Genomic DNA, 23,083 nt, shown 5'->3' with positions numbered 1-23,083 from the left:
AATAAAAATTAAACAATCAGCTTGTGATGTCTGGATGACTTTGCTGCATCGCTTTCATTCTGCTGCGGCGTCCTGTACGGATACCTAACTCGTTTTTGTGTTCCCCCAAAAATGCCATCATGGCCCTCCTATAGGCCTATGCAATATTCAATTTAGAGCTATGTTTCCAAACGTCTTATTTGTCATAACTCTTTTCCACAGAGACCCAACGAAAGTTAGTATTGATTTAAAACCGGCGTCTTTGAAAGCCCCATAGTCTCAATGCTTAATATTTCAGAGCTCATGCATATTTAATTGTCTTGCTGCGTCCTCTCGTGCGCTCTTTAAAGCGCGGGGTTTCACGGCGTGGTGCGGGCCGTTACCGAGGTGTGAGAGTAGAATGAGTGAGGCATTGGATGAAAGACAAAGATCAAAGCCGCCGCCCGGAGGTTCTATCTGTGGAATACATCTGTTGGTGGTGTTGAGCTCTGAAGTTATTTCAGCAGGAGTTATAGCAGTGCCCCACGTTCCCATCAGCCGAGCTTGGGTTGTTTGAGCGACAGGTTCGATTTCAGATGCCTGTGATGCTGTGACACACCTGTCAGAACAGGAACGTCCCCTTTGAGCATTTCCTATTGACCAAAGATCGTTGTTTCAGATAATCCCAAAAGCGTAAATCCTTCTTTCTAGCCAATTTGCCTATTGCAGGACTGTCTGTTACTAATCAATGTGGAAAGTTATGAATCTACTGTCTTCAAATCTATATCCCTTTCCCCTCTCTCTCCTTCAGACACACAACACAAACAGTCTGCGACACATGCAGGCACATACTGTACACACGCGTGCACCTGCAAGTGATTGGTTGCATGAAATAGAATGCAAACGTAAAGGCGTTAAAGCGACACTTTAAATCGGATTTGCCCAAGATTAAATAGCAGCTCTTTTTTTTCTTTTCTTTTTTTCTTTTTACCGCGAGAGCACGCCTCCTTCGCTCCGATTGGATTCTGTGACGCTCGGGAATGCACGAGTATTGCTTTCCAGAAGATTTCATTGCGCGTCTCTTTGATTACATTGTAGCGGCAGATTTCAGCCGGTGCGCTAGGAAGCAGCTTGATAGACTACAGCATAGGAGCACGAGCGCTATGTCTAAAGCTTCTGCCTCTGTCCCTCATTTGGAAAGCGCAAGCAGTAACTTCGATGCAATAAAGACATTGGAGAAGTCGTTTAATCTTTGAGTTTTTGTAGAAATATAACTGCGGTTGTGCGGCTGTGCACGCTCGGGACCGTATGGAGGGATGTCGCGATGGTTTATACAAGGAGAACCAAAACTTTGGTGTCAACATGCGTGATTCTAAGCGGCATGACTAACATCGTTTGTCTGCTCTATGTCGGCTGGATCACCAATTATATATCTAATGTAAACCCCAAAGTCCCCGAGTTGGAGCCGGAGAGAAAGTTTCAAGATGACAGCAAAGGAGAAACTCTGAAGATTATTGAGAGACTGGACCGACTTGAGAACGTGGTCAATCAGCATATCAAAGGTAAGCAATATTCGTATACAGTACTTGTCAAGCTTACATATTGCACACAGGGGCGCCGCTAGTGATTCTGGGCTCCCTGGCTAATTTGCACTCCGTGCCCCAAAATCTAAACCACACAGGAAAGTATGGGGATCTGCTGTGCCCCTTGTCTGACCAGGGCCATTTGAATCGTCTGGAATCTCACGGTGCCCTTGATTGCAGACGTTTTGCCAGATTGGAATTTCCCTTATGGCACCTGTAAAATGATAATTAAAAAAATGTTGAGCTGTGCAAGGAGAAATTCAAGTACATGTCACAACTGAATATCAATACCTTTTTTTAGTCGCATTTGTTTTCTCTGTTCTATTTTGTCTAGCTTTCAAAACCTCCAAAAACAAACCGGTTCAGGTATTTCCAATTAAAGCGTCTTCTTGGTACAAAAATCATATTAAGAACAGGCATGTTTAGAAATACCACATTTGTTATCAGGGATTCAAACCACTGTCACCCCCTCCCAAAGTCTGATCTCCCTACAAGAGTGTAGACACAAACCACTTCTGCTACACTTTGTAGGTCCAGGGGTAGAAAGCTGGAGCTCATGTAGAGGACGCGGTTGTGTTCGGTGTGACTGAGTGCTGCTGGGACTGTTGAGTGCGGCTCCACTCAGGACTGGTCGCTGTGGAGGTCAGAGTGATGATGTAGTGTGGGGGTCTGGGAGCGTGCCAAGGCCCAGACCGGAGCCAGGGGGTAAATTTAGCACCGGAGGCCTTGGCAGAGCCCCACATGGGGCTGCCTCGGTTCTCTATCTGCTGGATGGCATATTACATTACTAAACCTGGAGTGATGGGTTTATGAAGCCAGCAAAAGAAAGCTGTGGACAGAGGTGTGTGTGTGTGTGTGTGTGTGTGGGGTAGTGTTTCTTGGTGTGTTTGTGTGCGAGTGTGTGTGTGAATTTGTTGGTGTGTGTGTATGCAAGTGTGTGTGTGGGTGCATTTGTTGGTGTGTGTGTATGGGAGTGTGTGTGTGAATTTGTTGGTGTGTGTGTATGCGAGTGTGTGTAGGAGGAAACTGAGGAGATCACTTCACAGTCTGTAGGAGCCAGTGCCTCCCACCATCTCGTATCATATTACACATCCCGTGTTCAACTGTGTGAGGCTTTACATCAAACATACATGTTGACGTTATGTGTCATGCCAGGTCTTGCAGTAGTGAGTGGAGAACTTCTTAGCTGAAGGGGCTGCTTAAGAGCTCTTGTATCTCCATTAAAATTTCAGTTCTCAGCTGAAGGAATGTCCCACACATTATTTTTGTCTTAAATGAAAGGGGAAGTGATGTACTGCTGTACACACAGACCTCCTCTCCTCCTCCTGTCCTCTCCTTCCCTTCACACTTTCAACCCCTTCCTACCCCCTCCCCTCTCATGAGGTTCCTAATGGACTAACTAACTCTCTCTAGAGACCGACTCCATCCTCACACACACGCACACACACACACACCTTCCTCAGTCCTCAAGGGCAGAGCCTCCAGCACCCGCCCATGCATACATCGTTCTCATTCATAACAAGGAAAGAGTGTGGGTGCCTGCAGAGTGTGTGTGGATGTGTCACCATGTTGACTGCCGGCTCACAGGAACTATTGTTTCTGACATGACACCTAACACTTTGTGACTATCTGAGCGACCGTGGTGTGCCATGTGGAAACCTGTCCCTTATCCCAGTCCCCTGTCTGTCCCCCGTCTCTCCTCTGTCTCTTATCCCTCCCCTATCCCCCGTCCAAGTCCCCAGTCCCCTACCCCAGTTGCTGTCTCCTGTCCCTCCACTATCCCCTTTCCCAGACCCTGTTGCTGTCCCCTGTTCTGTGCTGTGGCTGGTGGAGGGGTGTTCTTGGTCTCTGGTGATGGTTCTGCCTGAGGCTAGTCAGCTGTTACTGACAGACCCAAGTGAGGCCTGGAACACAGATGCTGTTTCAGGTTGAGAGAAAGAGTCGCTGTGAATGGAAGACATGTAGGTTTGCAGTTTTTCTTAACTTTTTTATATTCTGGCCTTCCTTTCATTCATCTCTCCTTCCTCCTATCCTTATTTCCTACCCTCCCTCTTTGCCCCTCTCTCCCTCCCCCCAATTTTCCTGCTTTCCTTTTCTTTTGTGTATCTCTCCTTCCTTCTGTCCCTCCAACCTATTCTATTTCCCAGATTCTATTAAAGCAATAAGTCCAGTTTCCATGCTTGTCTGAAGCGTCTGATTACATTGTCATCGGGTGAGAAAGACACGTCAGTGCTGCCGCTGGTCCAGGGGGGGCTAGAGGAGAGACTATCAGCTCTCCTCAGCTCTGGGCTCTTCTCAGGGACTCACCCAGGACCAGGTTTTAAACTCTAATCAGTAGAAAAACGTATAATGAAACTATGACGATGCTGATTAATTTTTCATCTCAGCTCATAACCTTAGTCGCCAGGGTCAAATAGTGCCATTCAAATACTCCACTTACCGTAACCTAACCGAAATAGTAAGGAACCTTTACGTATTCTCTCATTTTCTTAAGTACTGCCAACTGCGCCACGGTAGTTGACATTGTGCCTATACAGCTTAGGTTATGTGCAGTTTTGCACTGTACTGTACTGAATTGCCTACTGCTCATCACTGGCAGTAAAGGGGATATTGAATGAATGAGTGAGTGAGTGAGTAGGTAGGTGAGAGTAATAGAAAGAGAGAGAAAAGAGAAAGACATCTGATCTGGTATGGTTACTGTACCTCAATAAACAACTCCCATACACTTGTCAAAGCTGTATGAGCGAGATGAACCTAGAAGAATATTTTCCTTTGACTGACACCTCAGTCCCCCCAGTAATGATGTTGTAATAGTGTCCTAAACACTGCCGTCTTTGGGCTCCCTATAGACAGAGCAGTTTACCCAAGGAGCAAATACTTAGAGGTCGTTTTTTTAAATTCTGTATTCTTGCTGTAAGCACAGTGATTCTTGGTGTATGTGTGTGTGTAATGGGGACAAAGCAGCTGATGTATTTTGTGCTGTGTGTGTGTGTGAGAGTAAGTATGTGTGTGATCTGTGTGTGGCATGTTTGTAAGTAGGTGTGTGCTGTGTGTGTGTGTGGTGTGTATGTGTGTGAGTCAATAGGTGTGTGGTGTGTGTGTGTGTGTCTACAGGGAGAGTAATGCTGCGTTGAGCAGAAAGAGAAGATTCATTTTCTTTTCCATTTCCTTTGACTGTCTGCTTGAAGGGACCAGCAGGGGTCTGAAACGTCTTGTCATGAGGCTCCAACCACTTTGTACTTCCCCCACCAATTACGATAATACATTTTGGGTCATCCAATTATGTTGCTTTCACTCGACAATGAACAACTGCAGATTTGCCCCAGGTTGCTTGAAGCAAACTGACTGAATGGTGTTTTCCACATTGGAAATAATTGTACCGTACAATTCAGATTCCCAGTTCAATGGATGTCTGAATTAATAATTCAGCATACTGTACAACATACCCCGCCTTTTATTTTCCACTGCAGCTATAGTTAACTAAAAAGCTACTTTACTTTCTACTTGGAATCAACGGGTCTGTACATGGATGGAAAATTGGAGTGTGAGGCAGTCCAGTGTTGTGTATTAATCAGTTCTGCCTGGTTTGCAGCTCTTCGCTACACAGATCAGTGTAATTATAACAATTCTGTCTCTGACACTTATGCGTGGTCTAACTCAAAACCATTGCCTAGTGGTTTGGGAGATTATTACGATACATTTTGCTCTCTGTGTGTGTCTGTGTGTGTCTGCCTGTGTTGTGCATAGACAACATCTACTCCTCATCATGTTGAGGTTCTGACTGATGACCTTCATGCTTGACCTTGAGAAACTTAGAGAGTATTAAAGAGGTTATGGGTTCACTGTGAGAGCCGGTTCAGAGCTGGATGCTTCACTCATCTCCCACATCTGCACTACCATCAGCTTCAGCAGGAGATGCAGTTCTCTCTCATGGAGGAAATACCTTGTTCCGACCTTGTACTAGATGTTGTTAGTCAGTGTGTTACTATTAACGTTCCCATTGCTACAAGGTCAACATTGTCTTGTTTTGAACCAGATATAATTGTGTTTAATGTCGTGGTACCGACATTAAACGACAATAGACCTTGGGCCCTATTTTAACAATCTGAAACGGAAGTATCAAACGCGAAACGCAAGTAACTTTGTGGGCGGGACTACGGCGCTGTTGTTGTTATACCGGCGGGATAAATGACACTTGCGTCTGACGCAAATCTAAAATTGGTTGGTCTGAAGTAGCTACATTACTCTGTTGTGGTTTGGGCATAACGTGCAATAAACCAATCAGCGCATAATCCCCGCGCATTCCCTTTAAGAGCAGGCGCACTTGTTCCATGCCGGATTGCTATTATAATGGAGGATTTGCCAGGCGCACGCCAGGAGCCGTTCACAGCTGAGGAGACCGACGTTCTCGTCAGGGCCGTAAAAGATTGAGAAGTGACATTGTATGGGGATGGTAGAAGAAACCCACCCAAATTAGCTTCGGTTAAACAGGCGTGGGTGTAAATTACATTTACATTTATTAATTTAGCAGACACTTTTATCCAAAGCGACTTCCAAGAGAGAGATTTACAAAAAGTGCATAGGTCAATGATCATAAACAACTAGATAGCCAAAAAAAACATTGCGGGAAGCCAAAACATGAGAATACATTGTGATAAGCAACCAAGTGCCAATGGGAAGAAATTGCCACAATTCAAGTTCAAAATCAAGTTCACATACATAGAGATTTCTCATGAAAATCTTTTTAATCATTGACATGAAAGAAATGTAACACTATGGAACGCCGAGTTAGTCAAAATTAAATAAATAAATAGTTATATAAATACATACATAAATATATATGGCTATGAAATAAATTCTGAAAAAAAAGATGGCAATAAATATAGCATTATATAATTATATAGCTGAATCCATTTACTGACATCAATAAATAAATACATTTATTTATTTCAAAATTACGTTTTTGTAAAGACAACGTTTATTTATTTCATGGGACTTTTATTTCCTAATGCCACATTTACTAATTTTTTTAGACTTTTACACACCACATTTATTTCCACATATATTTCCACACCACATTTATTTCTGTGCTGTATTTATTTCCGATCTCACATGCAAACAAGAGGGGCGTGGTTATCTTCAGACCAACCCAGCTGCACACAAGATCGAAGGCAGACGGGGACACCTAGATTCGGTAGATGATGGAAGACATTAGTCGTGTCAGAGATCGCATGCTGGCCTTATAGATCAAATTGATCAGCATGGCTTGTCAGGATGTATTATTTTGGAACACATTGTAGATTTTGTAGAGGTACTTGGGCGGAAAAGTGCTCTACAGAACATATATATTTAAGTCTTAAATAGTTTGAGACTTATCGAGCACTGTTTTGTGTGCAAGATGTACAGGTAGTGGGGGGTAATTAGTGCCAGGTAATGTTAGCTAACACAGCTAGCAACCGTCGTTACGCCTAACAAAGGAGACAATCAGAAAAAAAAAACCTGAAGTGAAGCCAGACCATTCAAGACATTACCCATACCTTTGGATTTACAGTACTGCTTCAAGTTTCGTAGCACTAACGCTTTGTTATTATTGGCAATTTAAAGTTGCAACTAACCAAGACGTGTCCAGACCAAGACCCATTCAACGAATTCGGTACACAATACCCAAACCCAGATATTATAATTTATGTAATTATTCAATATTAAATCAAACCACTACCACTAGACTCGTTTTAATGACCAGTCAGTGACAAAACGGGTTTGGCTGTTCAGGTCTGTGCCGATACAGCACAACACTAGCTCTACAGTAGCTAGCTCTAGCTGAAATGGCCACACTGATGTCATCCTTTTATTATTTTGCCAGCTAGCTAGCCGGCTAGCCAGCCACTTGGCCTACAGTTGCCGACTTCGAGACCGGTGATAGCCAACGTACCACCTAGGAAGACGTAGTGGTGGCAGTGATTGTTAGCTTTGCAGACGAGTTACACGTCACACGAGCTAAAGCAATGTTTACAAAGGTAACTTCAGTATGGCGTTAAATTAGTGCCAGGAGAGCGAGCTCTGTAAAAACGATTTGTAACTTGCAAAAAAGATTTGTGTCTCTGTAGAAAATGATTCGTGTACTTGCAAAAAAAAAGTTTTGTGTCTCCGTAGAAAAAGGCAAGATTTGTGTACTTGCATAAAAGATTTGTAACTTGCAAAAAAGATTTGTGTACTTGTAAAAAAAGGTTTTGTGTCTCCGCAGAAGAAAAAGATTTGTGTACTTGTAAAAAAAAGTTTTGTGTCTCCGTAGAAGAAAAAGATTCGTGTACTTGTAAAAAAAAGTTTTGTGTCTCCGTAGAAGAAGGCGGGAACAATGCTCCCAAAACCATCTAAGCCAATCAAATATAGCCATTTCTGTGTCTAGTATCATTGGACATTTTCGTCTGTCTATCACACAAAGAACGTCAGCGAATAAGAACAGAACTAGAATGCTGATGATTTCAATGGCGAGTCATTTGGTAAGTAGTTCAAAATATCCATTTACATTTAGTCATTTAGCAGACGCTCTTATCCAGAGCGACTTACAGTAAGTACAGGGACATTCCCCCGAAGCAAGTAGGGTGAAGTGCCTTGCCCAAGGACACAACGTCAGTTGGCATGACCGGGAATCGAACTGGCAACCTTCGGATTACTACCCCGATTCCCTCACGCTCAGCCACCTGACTCCCGGGCATGCATCCATGGGCATGTATCTTTAATGCAACATTTAAAGATTATTCGGTTAGCACACTCTTAACAGTATAAATTAATGGATAAGAGTCGTAGTAAGTTGAATAGTTTTTTAATGTATATATGTATTCGGATATTTAATTAGACGACCAGTCATTAAACCTAGCCTTAGTTGGGCAATGTGCAGCTAAATGGCAGGGAACTGCCGCAAAATCACTCAATATAGTTAGTGGTTTTCATTCGAAATGAAAGCTGGCAGTAAATAATACACTCTAGAGTGAAAGATCCATATCTTTTTAATTTATGCGCTTAACTTTCCCAGCCAACATTTGAGATCTATCCAGTGTGTCCAGCTCATGTTTAGTTTAGCATGGCGAATACACCAACATTAAAAAACATGTAAAGTTGTGAACGCTTAGTATGATGCTTACCGGCTGCAATTTAGCTGCACATTGTCCAACTAATTCTAGGTTTAATGACTGGTCGTCTAATTAAATATCCGTATACATATTTACATTAAAAAACTATTCAACTTACTACGACTCTTATCCATTAATTTATACTGTTAAGAGTGTGCTAACCGAATAATCTTTAAATGTTACATTAAAGGTACATGCCCATGGATATTTTGAACTACTTACCAAATGACTCGTCATTGAAATCATCAGCACTCTAGTTTTGTTCTTATTCGCTGACGTTCTTTGTGTGATAGACAGACGAAAATGTCCAATGATACTAGACACAGAAATGGCTATATTTGATTGGCTTAGATGGTTTTGGGAGCATTGTTCCCGCCTTCTTCTACGGAGACACAAAACTGTTTTTTACAAGTACACGAATCTTTTTCTTCTACGGAGACACAAAACTTTTTTTTACAAGAACACAAATCTTTTTCTTCTACGGAGACACAAAACTTTTTTTTACAAGTACACAAATCTTTTTCTTCTACGGAGACACAAAACTTTTTTTTACAAGTACACAAATATTTTTCTTCTACGGAGACACAAAACCTTTTTTTACAAGTACACAAATCTTTTTCTTCTACGGAGACACAAAACTTTTTTTTACAAGTACACAAATATTTTTCTTCTACGGAGACACAAAACCTTTTTTTACAAGTACACAAATATTTTTTTGCAAGTTACAAATCTTTTATGCAAGTACACAAATCTTGCCTTCTTCTACGGAGACACAAAACTTTTTTTTGCAAGTACACGAATCATTTTCTACAGAGACACAAATCTTTTTTGCAAGTTACAAATCGTTTTTACAGAGCTCGCTCTCCTGGCACTAATTTCACGCCATACTTCAGCGCTACGTCGCAACTATCAAAGACCAAGTCCCCACACGTAGGCTACTAGGTCACCGCCATCACTCCCATTGGGAACCAATGATAAAAAGACAGAGACGACACAGACATTGTGGGCAAAGCTTGTCTACATTGTATGCTTTTCGGCAGTGCGATGCCACTGTCACCCCCCATACAGGTAGTTCTACAGCTATCCCCTTAGCTCAGGTGCTGGACACCCGCGGTGTTCTCGCCCTAGTTTCCAGACTACCTGGTTTCCGTAAGCATGCGAGCTGTGCGTTCACCTAACAGCAGCAGCTGCCGTTGGCCTCTATCACCAGATTCGTCACAAATTCACACAACATTCAACATTATTGGCGAATTTCAAGTCGCATCTCATATTTGCTGCTGTAGGCTAAGAAAATAAAACAGTTGCAAGCTGGCATGAAGTGGGATTCGATCGCACTAGAGCAAAAACACATGATTGTTGGTCCGTTAAAGCTATTCAGGCTCATGGATGAAAGGAGCTTGTAGTCACAAATTTATTGCCATTTAAGCAACATTTTGTATGGGTTTGGTTCATCGAAAACAGCTGGTTATCGTGGGCACACCAGAAAATACCCAAATGTGTAGGCTAATCGCGTAGGCCTATTTGGGGTTGTCTTGAGGCAATAGCCTAATTTCCCATGATACCACAGCCCCTTATGAAACTACATCTTACAAATTATCCTACTTAAATCGTCACTGTGAACCAGACAATAGGTGACGATCAAAATACGCTAAACTCTAAAGGAAGATTCTTGTTGTGGCTTTCTACACTTGCCGTCTTGCACACAAACACGGTGCTCGATAATTCTCAAACACTTTAAGACTTAGCACTAATCACCCCCCACTACCTGTACATCTTGCACACGAACAGTGCTCGATAAGTCTCAAACTATTTAAGACTTAAATATCTATGTTCTGTAGAGCACTTATCCGCCCAAGTACCTCTACAAAATCTACAATGTGTGCCAAAATAATACATCCTGACTAGCCATGCTGATCAATTTGATCTATAAGGCCAGCATGCGATCTCTGACACGACTAATGTCTTCCATCATCTACCGAATCTAGGTGTCCCTATCTGCCTTCGATCTTGTGTGCAGCTGGGTTGGTCTGAAGATAACCACGCCCCTCTCGTTTGCATGTGAGATCAGAAATAAATGTGGTGTGGAAATAAATGTGGTGTGGAAATAAATGTGGTGTGTAAAAGTCTCAAAAAATAAATAAATGTGGCATTAGGAAATAAAAGTCCCATGAAATAAATAAATGTTGTCTTTACAAAAAGTCATTTTGAAATAAATAAATGTTGTCTTTACAAAAAGTCATTTTGAAATAAATAAATGTATTTATTTATTGATGTCGGTAAATGGATTCAGCTATATAATTATATAATGCTATATTTATATATTTATTGCCATCTTTTTTAATTTCAGAATTTATTTCATAGCCATATTTATTTATGTATGTATTTATCTATTTATTTACCTATTTAGTTATTTATTTAATTTCGACTAACTCTGCCTTCCATATAACACAGCCATACAATAAATCGAAACAATGTAAGGCAGCTTCACAGGAAGAAGACCCTGGCCTCGCCAGCAGTGCGCACCGTCCAAGCATGCGCCTTTACATTTACATTTAGTCATTTAGCAGACGCTCTTATCCAGAGCGACTTACAGTAAGTACAGGGACATTCTCCCCGAGGCACGTAAGGTGAAGTGCCTTGCCCAAGGACACAACGTCATTTGGCACAGCCGGGAATCGAACTGGCAACCTTCTGATTACTAGCCCGCTTCCCTAACCGCTCAGCCACCTGACTCCCTACAAGGTGACATGACATGAAAACTTCACTTTAGGAGGTTATTTAACATTAATATGAGTTCCCCTAGCCTGCCTTTGGTCCCCAAGTGGTTAGAATTTTTGATCGGTGTAAACCAAGCCCTGGGTGTTCTTCTCCGCCTTTCAGAAAATGAAAGCTCAATTGCTCTGTTTGAAAATCTCCTCTTTGTTACGTCACAAGGAGGAAGGTTACCTCCCCTCTCTCTGCTTTGCCTGCCCAGATAATCTGGCCCGCCCATAAGAAACTGAGCTACGACTGTGCAAGTGTTTTTATCCTCGAGAGACATCATGGCTTGCAAACGAACGAAGAATTACATTTTCTCAGTTTGGATGTACAAAGGAAAACAAAAATATTTTTACAGTTCCTTCATCCGAGCCTCTGAAGACCCAGCGCCTTAATTTTATTTTCTCTGGAAATGCGCCTACACAACTTCTATCATTTTGTAGCTTTACTGTATATTGTTACCTAGCTTGCTACCCTTAGAATGTGGCTGTAACATTAGCTCTGCAGCTAACAGCTGAGTTACTGTCGCTAATGTAAAGGTAGATAGCATCAATGCTGTAACGTGAGTGTTGTACACTTCTTTGTTATTTGGATAACCGTTCTGCTGTTGGTGTTATGGCGCGCGCGATATCCGCCTTTCCCCTCATTGAAATGACTGAGTGTGTACCTCTGCAAACCAGGGTTATCAGATGAGAATGGGCAAATTTGAGGCATCTTACAGCAACGGGGCTACAGCCATTGCGATACATCCATTGTAAACATTAGCGCATGGTGCCGCCCCTCCGCTCCTCATTAGCATTTAAAGCTACAGACACCAAAACAGCGCGTTCTGAGGAAAGCTCCTTGTGGGACTGCTAGTAGTGGCTATAATTCTGCACCAAGGCTGAATTTCGGGAAAGAGACTTCTGATACAGTATTAGGGGACCACTAAGGCCTATATAAAAGCATCCAAAAACAGCATGTCATGTCACCTTTAAAATAACATCTGAATAATGCGCCACTGACTTTAGACTACGTTTTTCCTGGTCTGTGGCGGAATTGTTTTCTGAAACTGCAAAATAGCACCAGGGAACGTTTGCGCTGGAACACGCCTCCTTTTTTCGCTGAACCGCCCCCGGCAGCGCAAGTTCATTCCCTAATTTACCGACGTGCGTCTGTGGAGGGGAAAGTCCGCTGTGCGCCGGGTGCAAAATAGGAATGATACATGCGTCGGTGTACAAAGTCAATTGCGCTGGGTGCAAGATAGGGCCCTTCGAATTTCTATCGCTGAGGCTACTGAACGAGAATGAACTTCCTAATAAAGTAAACATCAAGCTGATGGCTGTCTTGGTGCCTGAAGGGTTCATAGGCCAGGCTGGCCTGTCATGTGATCGGCAGTCCTGCCGATGTTTGAAGGAAGCTCTCTTGTGAGTTGAATTTCACACAAGATTAGGCTTAGAGAAATCTGTCCAGGCGATATGGATGAACACGGTAGGAGAGCTTCACCAGACTGTGCCCCTCAGCCCGTCAACTGTCTGGGTGTGTGTGTGTGTGCGTGTGTGTGTGTGTGTGTGTGTGTGTGTGTGTGTGTGAGAGAGATATGCCCCTCTAGTGATGGCCCCAGCTTGTCAACTGTGAAGTGTCTGCTTCACTAGATGAGGACAGGAGCTGTTTTGACAGAAGGACGGGGTTGTGAACCATTGAAGAGTCCTTTGAAGATGTGGTTTCTCTGTTCCTCAGTGAAAACTGAAGGATTCTAATTCTATGTGTCTATTCCAATATGTAATAATAGTATTCAATGACACAAATCTGTGTTCTAGAAAGAGTGGTCTGGAGTCGCAGAGGTCCCATAATATCAGCTTTAATGCAGCAGTTGGAAATCAACTAAGTACAGAGCTCTGGAGTTGTCTAAGTTTCCCTACCCGCAACAGAGTTTGGGCTGGTTCACGAAGTCCAACTGGCTATCTTTCCCTGCCCCAGCATATTATATTTGGTTGTTTCTGAAAATGAAGAGATAGAGACACAGAGAACAGCCTGCTTCCCACACTCAGTGAGACCCTATGTTTAAGCCTGAGCACATTTCTAAGTTTCATAGGACATAACTTTAATAAGCACAATACATAACTTTAAGACATGCATCCTTCATAAATCCTGTTGTTATATTCACTTGTGCACAGTGCCCGTGATGCATTCAGTGATTAAAATGCCACACATATTAATAACTGGGATTATAGTTAGTGCTATGCCTGATATGCAGCTGGTGATTACAGTTCTAGAATATGTGTTGTAATGTATTATACATTCTTTAAAACCTACATTATACAGGTGACTTAATAAAAACTGTCTCTGTGTTTTAAGTGGATATGCTAATGGGAACAGACAAAAGGTTAGGGGAGTAGTGGGCATATTGAGATTCAAACGTATCTTAGGTGGGTGTGGATTTTCAGCTTTAAAGTGTTTTTCTATCTCCCCTTCTCGCTTTCATTTTCTTTCCCTCTCTCCTCTCTTTCTCTCTCCACTCTATCCCTTTCTCTCTTACACTTTCTCTCACTCTCTTTCCCCTCTCTCTCTCTCTCTCTCTCTCTCTCTCTCTCTCTCTCTCTCTCTCTCTCTCTCTCTCTCTCTCTCTCTCTCTCTCTCTCTCTCTCATACATGCTATTCTGTGCTCCCCTGGGATGTGAAGAGGGGTTAAATCTGTGAGCTGTCTGTCCATCTGTGCAGTCCAGATTATTGACCCTAATCCTAATCCCCCTGTAGAGGGACAAACATTTCCCCCTGGCCTCCTGCTTCTCACAGATCCTGTGCTCCAGCAGCATGCTCAGCCCTCGTCCTGCAGGCTCGTGAGCGCGAGCAGAGCGTGACGCACTGCCAGTGCTGTGGTCTCCCCTCAGTGTTGCCATTTAAATAGTGTTTCTGTGCCCTGAACATACTCAGGGATTGCAGGCAGACAGAGATAGACAGGCAGACAGGCAGGAAGGCAGGCAGACCAGACCAGACAGATAAACAGACAGATAGATAAAGGTCACCGTAGGTCGTATTCAGCCTGGGGCTTCAGAGATGCATGTGACTCTCTCCCCTTCAGATGCGACCTTAGAAGACCCCCACAAAGCAAACTGCAAGATGGGATCCAGGGCTCACCTGGATCAGGGGTCTTTAAATGCTGGAGCAGGCTCTCTCTGGCTCTCCTCTCACTCTCTGGCACACACACACGTACACACACACACTCCTGCAGACACACACACACTCACACAGACATATGCTCAATCTCACACACACACACACACACTCACACACACACACACACACACCCACATCCGTAGATTATTCTCTCTCTCTCTGGCAGTATGACTCATGTATGAAGGTGCTTCAATATGCTCACTCTGTGCTGTGTTCTCCTCTGTCTGAAGACGTATCCATCATCACTAGTACGCTTTGGATTTCATCTTTCCAAAATACACTGTCCATCCCTCCATCTGTCCATCCCTCCATCTGTCCATCCCTCCATCTGTCCATCCCTCCATCTGTCCATCCCTCCATCTGTCTGTCTGTCTGTCGGTCTGTCTGTCTGTCTGTCTTTGTATTCCTGTCTGAATGTCCGTTTGTCTGTCTTCCTGTCTGAGTGTCTAACCAGCTGGACTGGAAATTTGCCACTTAATGACCATACCTGCATCCCCAGGCCTCCCTTCTCCTCAAGGGGCTGCGTGCTGCCATCTGCCCAGCCTTGGGCTTCTCTCCCTGGGGGTGGAACAGCTGGGAGGCCCCCTTCGTTTGGTGAACCACAAAACGTATCTTCTTCGACTGGATGTCACCTCTTTTAGTATGCCCTCTCTTGCACAATACCTGCATTTTAACTATGCATTTATCAACATAATGATGGTTTGCTTTGTTATACGCGTACGCCACTTAAACGAACAAACACGCACCCACACACAGTAGCAACCACACAGGTCCTCCAACTGTGTGCACTCAAAGACCTGATGTGGTAGTTGACTGCTGCATCGCAACAGCCTACGCGTGTGGGCATGTGGACGAATCGGATTCACCACAAACAGACTTTGACTCAGAGTGAACCTCCTGTGTCACCCACAGGTTGGCATCAGCGCCAACTTTTCCCCCTGGCGTTCGTGAGACGGGGCGAAGGCATTCGTCTTGAAGATAGAGAAATGTAACATAGAAGGACACACGGAGAGAGCGATTAGGAACAAGAAGAAAACCAAGACAGAACGACAAAGAATGTCGTGTGTGTGTGCGTGTGAGCGCGTGTGTACTCGAGTGTGTGTGTGCGTGTGCGAGAGAGAATTCAGCGAGAGCAGAGGAACGTATGAAAGTCTTGATTGTCTTCGAGGCACTACAGACTGGAGATGGTTGATAGAATGGGAACTTTGGGGGATCTCAGACTGTGCTCTGCTCTGTTCTCTCTCCTGCGTGGTGGGGCTGTGACTGAGGGGGCTGACTGAGGGGGGAGAGGGGAGAGGATTGAGGGGCGAGGAGAGAAGGGGGAGCAGAAGAGAGAGGAGGGGTTAGGAGAGAGTGGTAAAGAGAGGGCAGAAGAGGCTAGGGAAGAGGGGGAGGGGGCCAGGGAGAGAAGGGAAGAGGGGGATGAGTAGAGGGCAGAGGAGAGAGGGGTAGGAAGGCTCCAGGGTTCAAACCCCCTCTGACGAGTGGGGGCGTCTCCCTTTGATGACATCAGAGACTCAGACACCCCCGTATCCCAACCTAGTGCTGCGTCTCTGAGCATCTCCACAGTTCTGCTGGAGGAACACACGCCTCCCCCATACACTGCTCCGCTCGGAGGACGACTGGAAGTGGAGCGCTTCACTGCATGATATCACAACTGGAGGTACACGCCAAATATTGCCCATGTACAATGTCAGTCCCTGCTGATTTCAAAGCTTAGGTTATGTAAATGATTTTATAAAACATTAACACTAGTCAACAGAGGGATTATGGGTGACAGGGTAATAAATATGACCCCCCTCTCCCATTGGCATGCTGCCAAGTCCTCTACTGGGTCCTTCTGACTGGACACTGGTCAGTCGGCCAGATGGTCAGTTAGCCAGGACAGCCTGTGGCCAGTGGACAGCCCAGAGATGCTGCTTAGTTAATGTAGCACTCTGCCCCAGCTTCAACCCCAGCCCCAGCCTCACGCCCCAGCCTCACGCTCCAGCCCCAGCCTCACGCTCCAGCCCCAGCCTCACTCTTCTGTCCAAGCCTCACTTTTCAGCCCCAGCCTCACTCTTCTGCCCAAGCCGCACTTTTCAGCCCCAGCCTCACTCATCAGTCTCCAGCCCCAGCCTTAACCCCAGCCCCAACCCTAGCCCTTGCCTCAGACCCAGCCCTTGCCTTAGCCCCAGCCCCACTCTCAACCATAAACTTCTGATCATGAGGCCCCCTCCCCATCTCCCAGCTTCCCAGCTAAGAGCCCTCATCTCCCCAGAGAGCCTCAAATACATTAATAAAATATGTTCCTTCTGGATATGAGAGTGGGCTGTCTGTTCCCATGTGTCTCCGTGCTGGGGAGCCGGGGGGTGAGAGAAAAGGGTAGTGAGGGCAGGGGGGATGAGGGAGGTGAGGGAGGTGAGAGAGGTGAGGGAGGGGGGTGAGGGCAGGGGGGATGAGGGAGGTGAGAGAGGGGGGTGAGGGCAGGGGGATGAGGGAGGTGAGAGAGGGGGGTGAGGGAGGTGAGGGAGGTGAGAGAGGGGGGTGAGGGCAGGGGGGGTGAGGGAGGCGTTGTGAGGACTGGGAGGGGTTGAGGGCTGGGGAATGAGTGCTTGGGGGATGAGGGCAGGGGTAGAACATAGTGAGGGCAGGGGGGTGAGGGTGTGTGGGGGGGTGAGGGCAGGGATAGAGCATAGTGAGGGCAGGGGGGTGTGTGGGGGGGTGAGGGCAGGGGTAGAGCATAGTGAGGGCAGGGGGGTGTGTGGGGGGGTGAGGGCAGGGGTAGAGCATAGTGAGGGCAGGGGGTTGGGGGGGGGTGGTTTAAATCTTTCCTCCCTGGATGAAATGTGACAGGAATGAAGGAAGAAGAATAAGACATTGTGGGAAAGAGTAGATGAAAGGAGAGATGAAAGAGAGAATGGTTCAAGCTACGGAGAAAAGGCAAGAGATTACGTGCGGGGGAACTGCTGTAGACGGCTAATGGACGTTCGAGTAAAAAAACGTTTGCCTTGAAACGTTTGTGTTCAAAAGTGCTGGTGTTGAGATGATTTGAGATCATTTTCAGATCATCTGAATGTGAACAGGGACAGCCACGTGCAGGCTGTTAAAACCACTGCTTCCGATCCAAACATGAGTGAATGTTCGGTTAACAGTTGGATAAATGCACTGTACTGTAGCAGCTGTCACCCATTTCAAAGGAAGAATTTCCTCAATAGCTTTTGATGGCTATCCAAGAGCAGTTCCAAAACTCCCTGTTGCTATAATAGAGCTTGGCCACTCCTATTAACAACCCACTATCTCAGTCAGCACAGCACTGGAAAACCTAGATCTGCTATAAGTGTTCTCCCTACTGACATCTTAGACAACATACTACTAGAAACAACATATGAATTTACAGTTCTACTAAACCTTCTAAAATATTTGCTTATTTTCCTCACCTCTCAGTAAGCGATTGAACCTGTTTGTTGTCGTCACCTGCCTCAAGACTCTCTGCTGAAAACATCATTGCATTTGTGGAATTAATGTGATGTTATAGTTGGGACAGTGTTATAGTTTCACCTTGTGAAAGACCTTGGTACAAACCAGAACTGTGCACTTCTAGTCCTGGATTATCATCTGGATCAACCTTCCATCCTCCCTCCATCACCCCCTTCCATCTCTCCCCATCCTCCCTCCATAACCCCCTCCTATCTCTCCCCATTCTCCCTCCATCACCCCCCTCCTCCTATCTCTCCCCATCCTCCCTCCATCACCCCCCTCCTCCTATCTCTCCCCATCCTCCCTCCATCACCCCCCTCCCATCTCTCCCCATCCTCCCTCCATCACCCCTCCCATCTCTCCCCATCCTCCCTCCATCACCCCCCTCCTCCTATCTCTCCCCATCCTCCCTCCAGCACCCCCTTCTACATCACCCCCTCCTATCTCTCCCCATCCTCCCTCCATCACCCCCTCCTATCTCTCCCCATCCTCCCTCCATCACCCCCTCCTATCTCTCCCCATCCTCCCTCCATCACCCCCTCCTATCTCTCCCCATCCTCCCTCCATCACCCCCTCCTATCTCTCCCCATCCTCCCTCCATCACCCCCCTCCTCCTATTTCTCCCCATCCTCCCTCCATCACCCCCCTCCCATCTCTCCCCATCCTCCCTCCATCACCCCCCTCCTCCTATCTCTCCCCATCCTCCCTCCAGCACCCCCTCCTATCTCTCCCCATCCTCCCTCCAGCACCCCCTCCTATCTCTCCCCATCCTCCCTCCATCACGTCCTCCTATCTCTCCCCATCTCTCCATCACTGTCGGAGAAATTAGGAATGTAACGTTTTATACTGAACAATACTGGTGCTAAGCATTACTTATCAGCAGAAAGGAGAACCCCCCTAAATGAACTCTGGGTAAACTAGGCTTACGTAAACAGGTTGACCCAGGCTGACCATTACTGTACAAGAGATGCCATAAATATGCTTAGCCTTATCGGTACTGAGTGGTGCTGTTGGTCAGTTTAGAAGGGGTCAGGAACTCTGTAAGTTTCCAGTGTTAAGAACGCACACACGTGCACGAGCGCGATACCTCTGGGATCGATCACCTTGACAGCTGATACGCAGGGGAGGGGACGTACCACCAATATGTTTAAATGGTCTTACATGAAGACTCGAGAACCAGACAACTTTGTGTTGCGATCAGATTTGTATCCTTGCCGGCAAGCATTAAACTATTGTACTTTCTTTGAATCCTACGACTGTGCATTACTTGATAAAGACATTATCTTAACAATTACCCCCCCCCATCGCAGTCTCTGGATCTCCACCAGACTGGGTGCCCGGCAGTACAGTAGCAGCTTGTTCTCAGCCTGCAGTCTGCCAGCTTAGGATCTCGACTGCCTTAAACGGCTCTATTAATAGTTCGGAGGATGCAGGCAGGTGCAGGTTGGACTGCGGCGAGTGTTTGGTGCAAAAGCATCAGGGAAAACACTTCTCCATTCTCCCACAGCTGTGGGCTAATTGGCCCCATCGAGGACAAGTACAGGGTGTTTTTCTGTCTTCCGGCTGGAGGGGCTGTGTGCCGATCTCTCTCCCACTGCACAGGCCCTGCTGTGCAGCTGCAGAGCCAACGAGGGGTGTGGGGAGAGGGACTGCAAATGCCTTGTTCTGGGGAGAGAGAGGGGGGGGCGGGAAAACATTTTCCAATCTGTTTTTGTGAATAGCTAAAGTCCACAACACCCTGAAAGGGAAGCTCTGGTTAAGGGATTGAGGGCCAGGTTGTTTTTGACAAGTGAGAAGACCATTTGCATAGAAGGCGATCTCCGCTCCTCAACCCGTTCAAAGATAGAAAACGCTGTGCCCTGAAAGCCTGGAACGTGGTGCTTAAAATGCTTAAATTTTTTTAACAAATACAAACTTTGCTTGAAGGCACCACAAAAATAGTAACCCATCTTCGTTAACTGTAAACCAGCTTACAGTATCCATTAGCAGTTTTATAATAACAAGGAAGAAAATGGAGAGGAACGCAGAGTATTTGACTTTCTCTTGCATCTCTCTTGTAACCTTTTGTTTTTAAGTCATGAAGACATCATTTTAAGGGAAAAGAAACAGTAGAAACCGTAACTTGATTCGATCCGAAATAGCCTAAGGCCTCCGCATCGCAGTGAACGGTCAGGACATTCTGCAGCATTCATGCCCAGATGCAGCTCGAATGAACAAGACTTCAATTTCACTGAGGTAAAGATTACTTAGCAGTCGTGTATGTGTGGTGTGCAGTGTGTTTGCGTGTGTGTGTGGTGCGTGCAGTGTGTGTGTGGCGTGTGTTATCCTATGCGTGTGATGTGTGTGTGTTTGGCCTCCTGACAGGTCTGGTGTGTCATCATGGATAGTGATGTAGTCCTAGCTGGGTTCAGTCTGGTGTGTGTATGGTGTGTGTGTCTGTGTGTGCATGATGGTAGTGATGTAGTTGTACCGAGGTGGAGATCCAGGCCTCACGCAGCCGGTTCTAAAGAGGAATTGTTATTGAGAGGGATGCAGAATGGAGGACAGGAAAGTAGAGTAGAGCAACTGGTCTGGGATTTGATCCCATGTTCTGTAGACAAACAGGGATATTACCACAGGAACCAGGCTAATACAAACCATTTAACTGACCTGAGACGTAACGATTTGGAACATTGAGGAGATAATTGTGTTTTTAACAGACAAGCCCAATAGAGTTCTTTCAGTCTGCTTCATGGATCACCTGAACAGCTGAGCACCTGCCTGGAGGGCCGTGGCCTCATCTACCTGTCTGGGGGGGCTATAGAGTCTTTCTGGGGGGGTCTTACCTGCTTGTTAAGGGGGGGGGGGGAGGGGTAGGTCTCATATACCTGTTTGGGGGGGGCTATCTAGGAGGGGAGGGTGGCGGGACTAGAGGTCTTATCTACCTATGTGGGAGGGGAGGGGGGCGGGACTAGAGGTCTTATCTACCTATGTGGGAGGGGAGGGGGGCGGGACTAGAGGTCTTATCTACTTATCTGGTAGGAGTAGAGGTCTCTGGGGGGGTGGACCTCCAGTGTCTAATAGAGGCTCTTTATTCATGCAGGGGTGGGGAGGGGGAGGGGTGAGCGTGTTGGTGGTGGCGGCGGGGTGAGGGGATGTGGGGGCACACAACCATCTGTTCCACTGATGATTACATTAATCATGTCTGAGATGATGCAGGAGGCCGTGAGCTCTTTAGAACCAGGAACCATTCCAGCGGACGGATGAACACCCCGCCTCGCTCTCAGCATTCTACTTGAGGTTCGCTTCATACGCCTTCCTGGACTGCACCTGGGTGGGCAAGGCTTCCTGCCGCCAGGACAATTCCGCTGGTTCATTTCGAGGCGAGGCAAGCTTATATAACCAATACTCCCAGAAGTTCTTTGGGGTATTTGAAGATGTACTCAGAGTGGAAATTAAGTTTTGATTGATTTTAGAGGAAGTCTATTTGACTTGGAACACACGTCACCCCGCCGCCTCCCCTCCAGCCCCCAACTCCTTTCCAAATTGCCTTTTGTAAAAGGGCAGAAATTGTAAGAAAGAGGAGGAATGGGGGGGCGGTTAAGGTTGGCCTTTTTCTGAGCACAGATTAGATTTTTTCTCTGCCAAATCAGGTCCCTACAGCGTATCTACAGATCAAAAACAAGAAGAAACTGGAGATGTACCTTCTTCACATTGATTAGGTGTGTGTGTGTGTGCACATTTGTGTAAGCGTCCGGAGTGACCTTGCTCGGGATCGAACAGACTGGAAGACTGACAATGTTTGCTCTGCGTGGTTCAGTGAAAACATTAACGCGTGCACGCACACACAGACACACACACACACACTCAAAACACAAATAAATGTTCCTAGTTGTAAACAAATGTTCCTCTCAGAGCCATTAGTTTTTAATGTGGTTTATTGCCAGGCTCCTGGGAAACAATTCGGAGCTCATAAAGAGGATTATATGGATAGCGGTTATAAGACATTACCTCAGGCCATCCGCCAGCAAGCTCTGCTGTCTCTCTAACACTGGGAACTGCACTATTACCACTGCCAGAACACCACCTCTGTAATGATAATGACTTGTGTTTATAGAGTCAAGTCATGAGCTCTCAAATCACATCCCCCTCTCCCTGAGCACCTGCATCACTGTAGGAGCACGACGATGCAAGTTCACAATGAAAACTAATTTGGAGAAGTTAAATGTTTTTCTACTTGTTAGCGCATTGGTGAAGGCTTTTCATTGTTTTGGGTCTTGAAGGTCCTGAAATTCATTGCTCTCCCAACTAGCCTCAAAGACCAGGCCAGAGACCAGAAGAATAGATGTTTTCTGCTGCCTGTGTTGGGTCCAAGGCTGGGGTGTGTTTCTGGGAAGGCAAGGACATTTTATCTGCTAGAACATGAACTGATTCAGATGCTAATTTGTCTCGGTTAGGGAGCCTACTGTACTGTATGGACCGCTACTGTATGTGTTGAGGTGAATACTAATTTGTTTCTTACCGGGATGGAAGTCTGTAAACATTGCTCAACTGTTTGTCTCTTTCTTTCTCTCGCTCTCCCTCTCTCTCCCCCCTCTATCTCCCTCCCTGTCACTCCCCTCTATCTCTCCCCCCTTTCCTTTTCCACCCCTCCTTATCTCCCTCCCTTCCCCCCTCCTCCTGTCTTCTTCTCCCCCCCACCCCTCCTCCTCCAGAGAGACCTCTGAAGGACGGTGAGGACCCGGAGGCGGCAGAGTCGGCCTCAGACTCCGCCCTCTTCTCCCGCTGGGGTCGTGACCTCGGCCCAGAGAGCCGTCGCCTGGCTCTGGAGAAGTTCCAGTACTATGGTTACAACGGTTACCTTAGCGACCGCCTCTCGCTGGACCGACCAATCCCTGACCTCCGACCTGACGCGTGAGCACCTCTCCTAGACCCCCAAGCACTCATGAAATACTTCAATCATCATATGAAATATATACTGTACTGTACTGATCCCTTCTACTGCAGGAGGTTGTGTAATTAAAAGGGTGTGGGAATAGCTCAGTGGTAGAGCATTTGACC

General features: G+C 46.0%; 1 protein-coding gene across 1 annotated transcript in view; it reads left to right on the top strand.

The window, feature by feature from the left end:
- The first annotated feature begins 1,035 nt into the window (after positions 1–1,035).
- Positions 1,036–23,083, top strand: part of LOC134020964 (polypeptide N-acetylgalactosaminyltransferase 18-like) — a 47,937-nt gene continuing 25,889 nt past the window's right edge. Inside the window, exons 1-2 of the mRNA XM_062461352.1 lie at positions 1,036–1,520; positions 22,738–22,936. Of these exons, the coding sequence (XP_062317336.1) occupies positions 1,283–1,520; positions 22,738–22,936 (437 nt within the window). The 5' untranslated portion in view covers positions 1,036–1,282. The remainder of the gene's footprint in view (positions 1,521–22,737; positions 22,937–23,083) is intronic.

This window comes from Osmerus eperlanus, chromosome 5 (genome assembly GCF_963692335.1).
Source record: "Osmerus eperlanus chromosome 5, fOsmEpe2.1, whole genome shotgun sequence".
Taxonomy (NCBI): Eukaryota; Metazoa; Chordata; class Actinopteri; order Osmeriformes; family Osmeridae; genus Osmerus; species Osmerus eperlanus.
The sequence above is the reverse complement of the archived record's forward strand: the minus strand, read 5'-3'. Positions and strand labels throughout refer to the sequence as shown.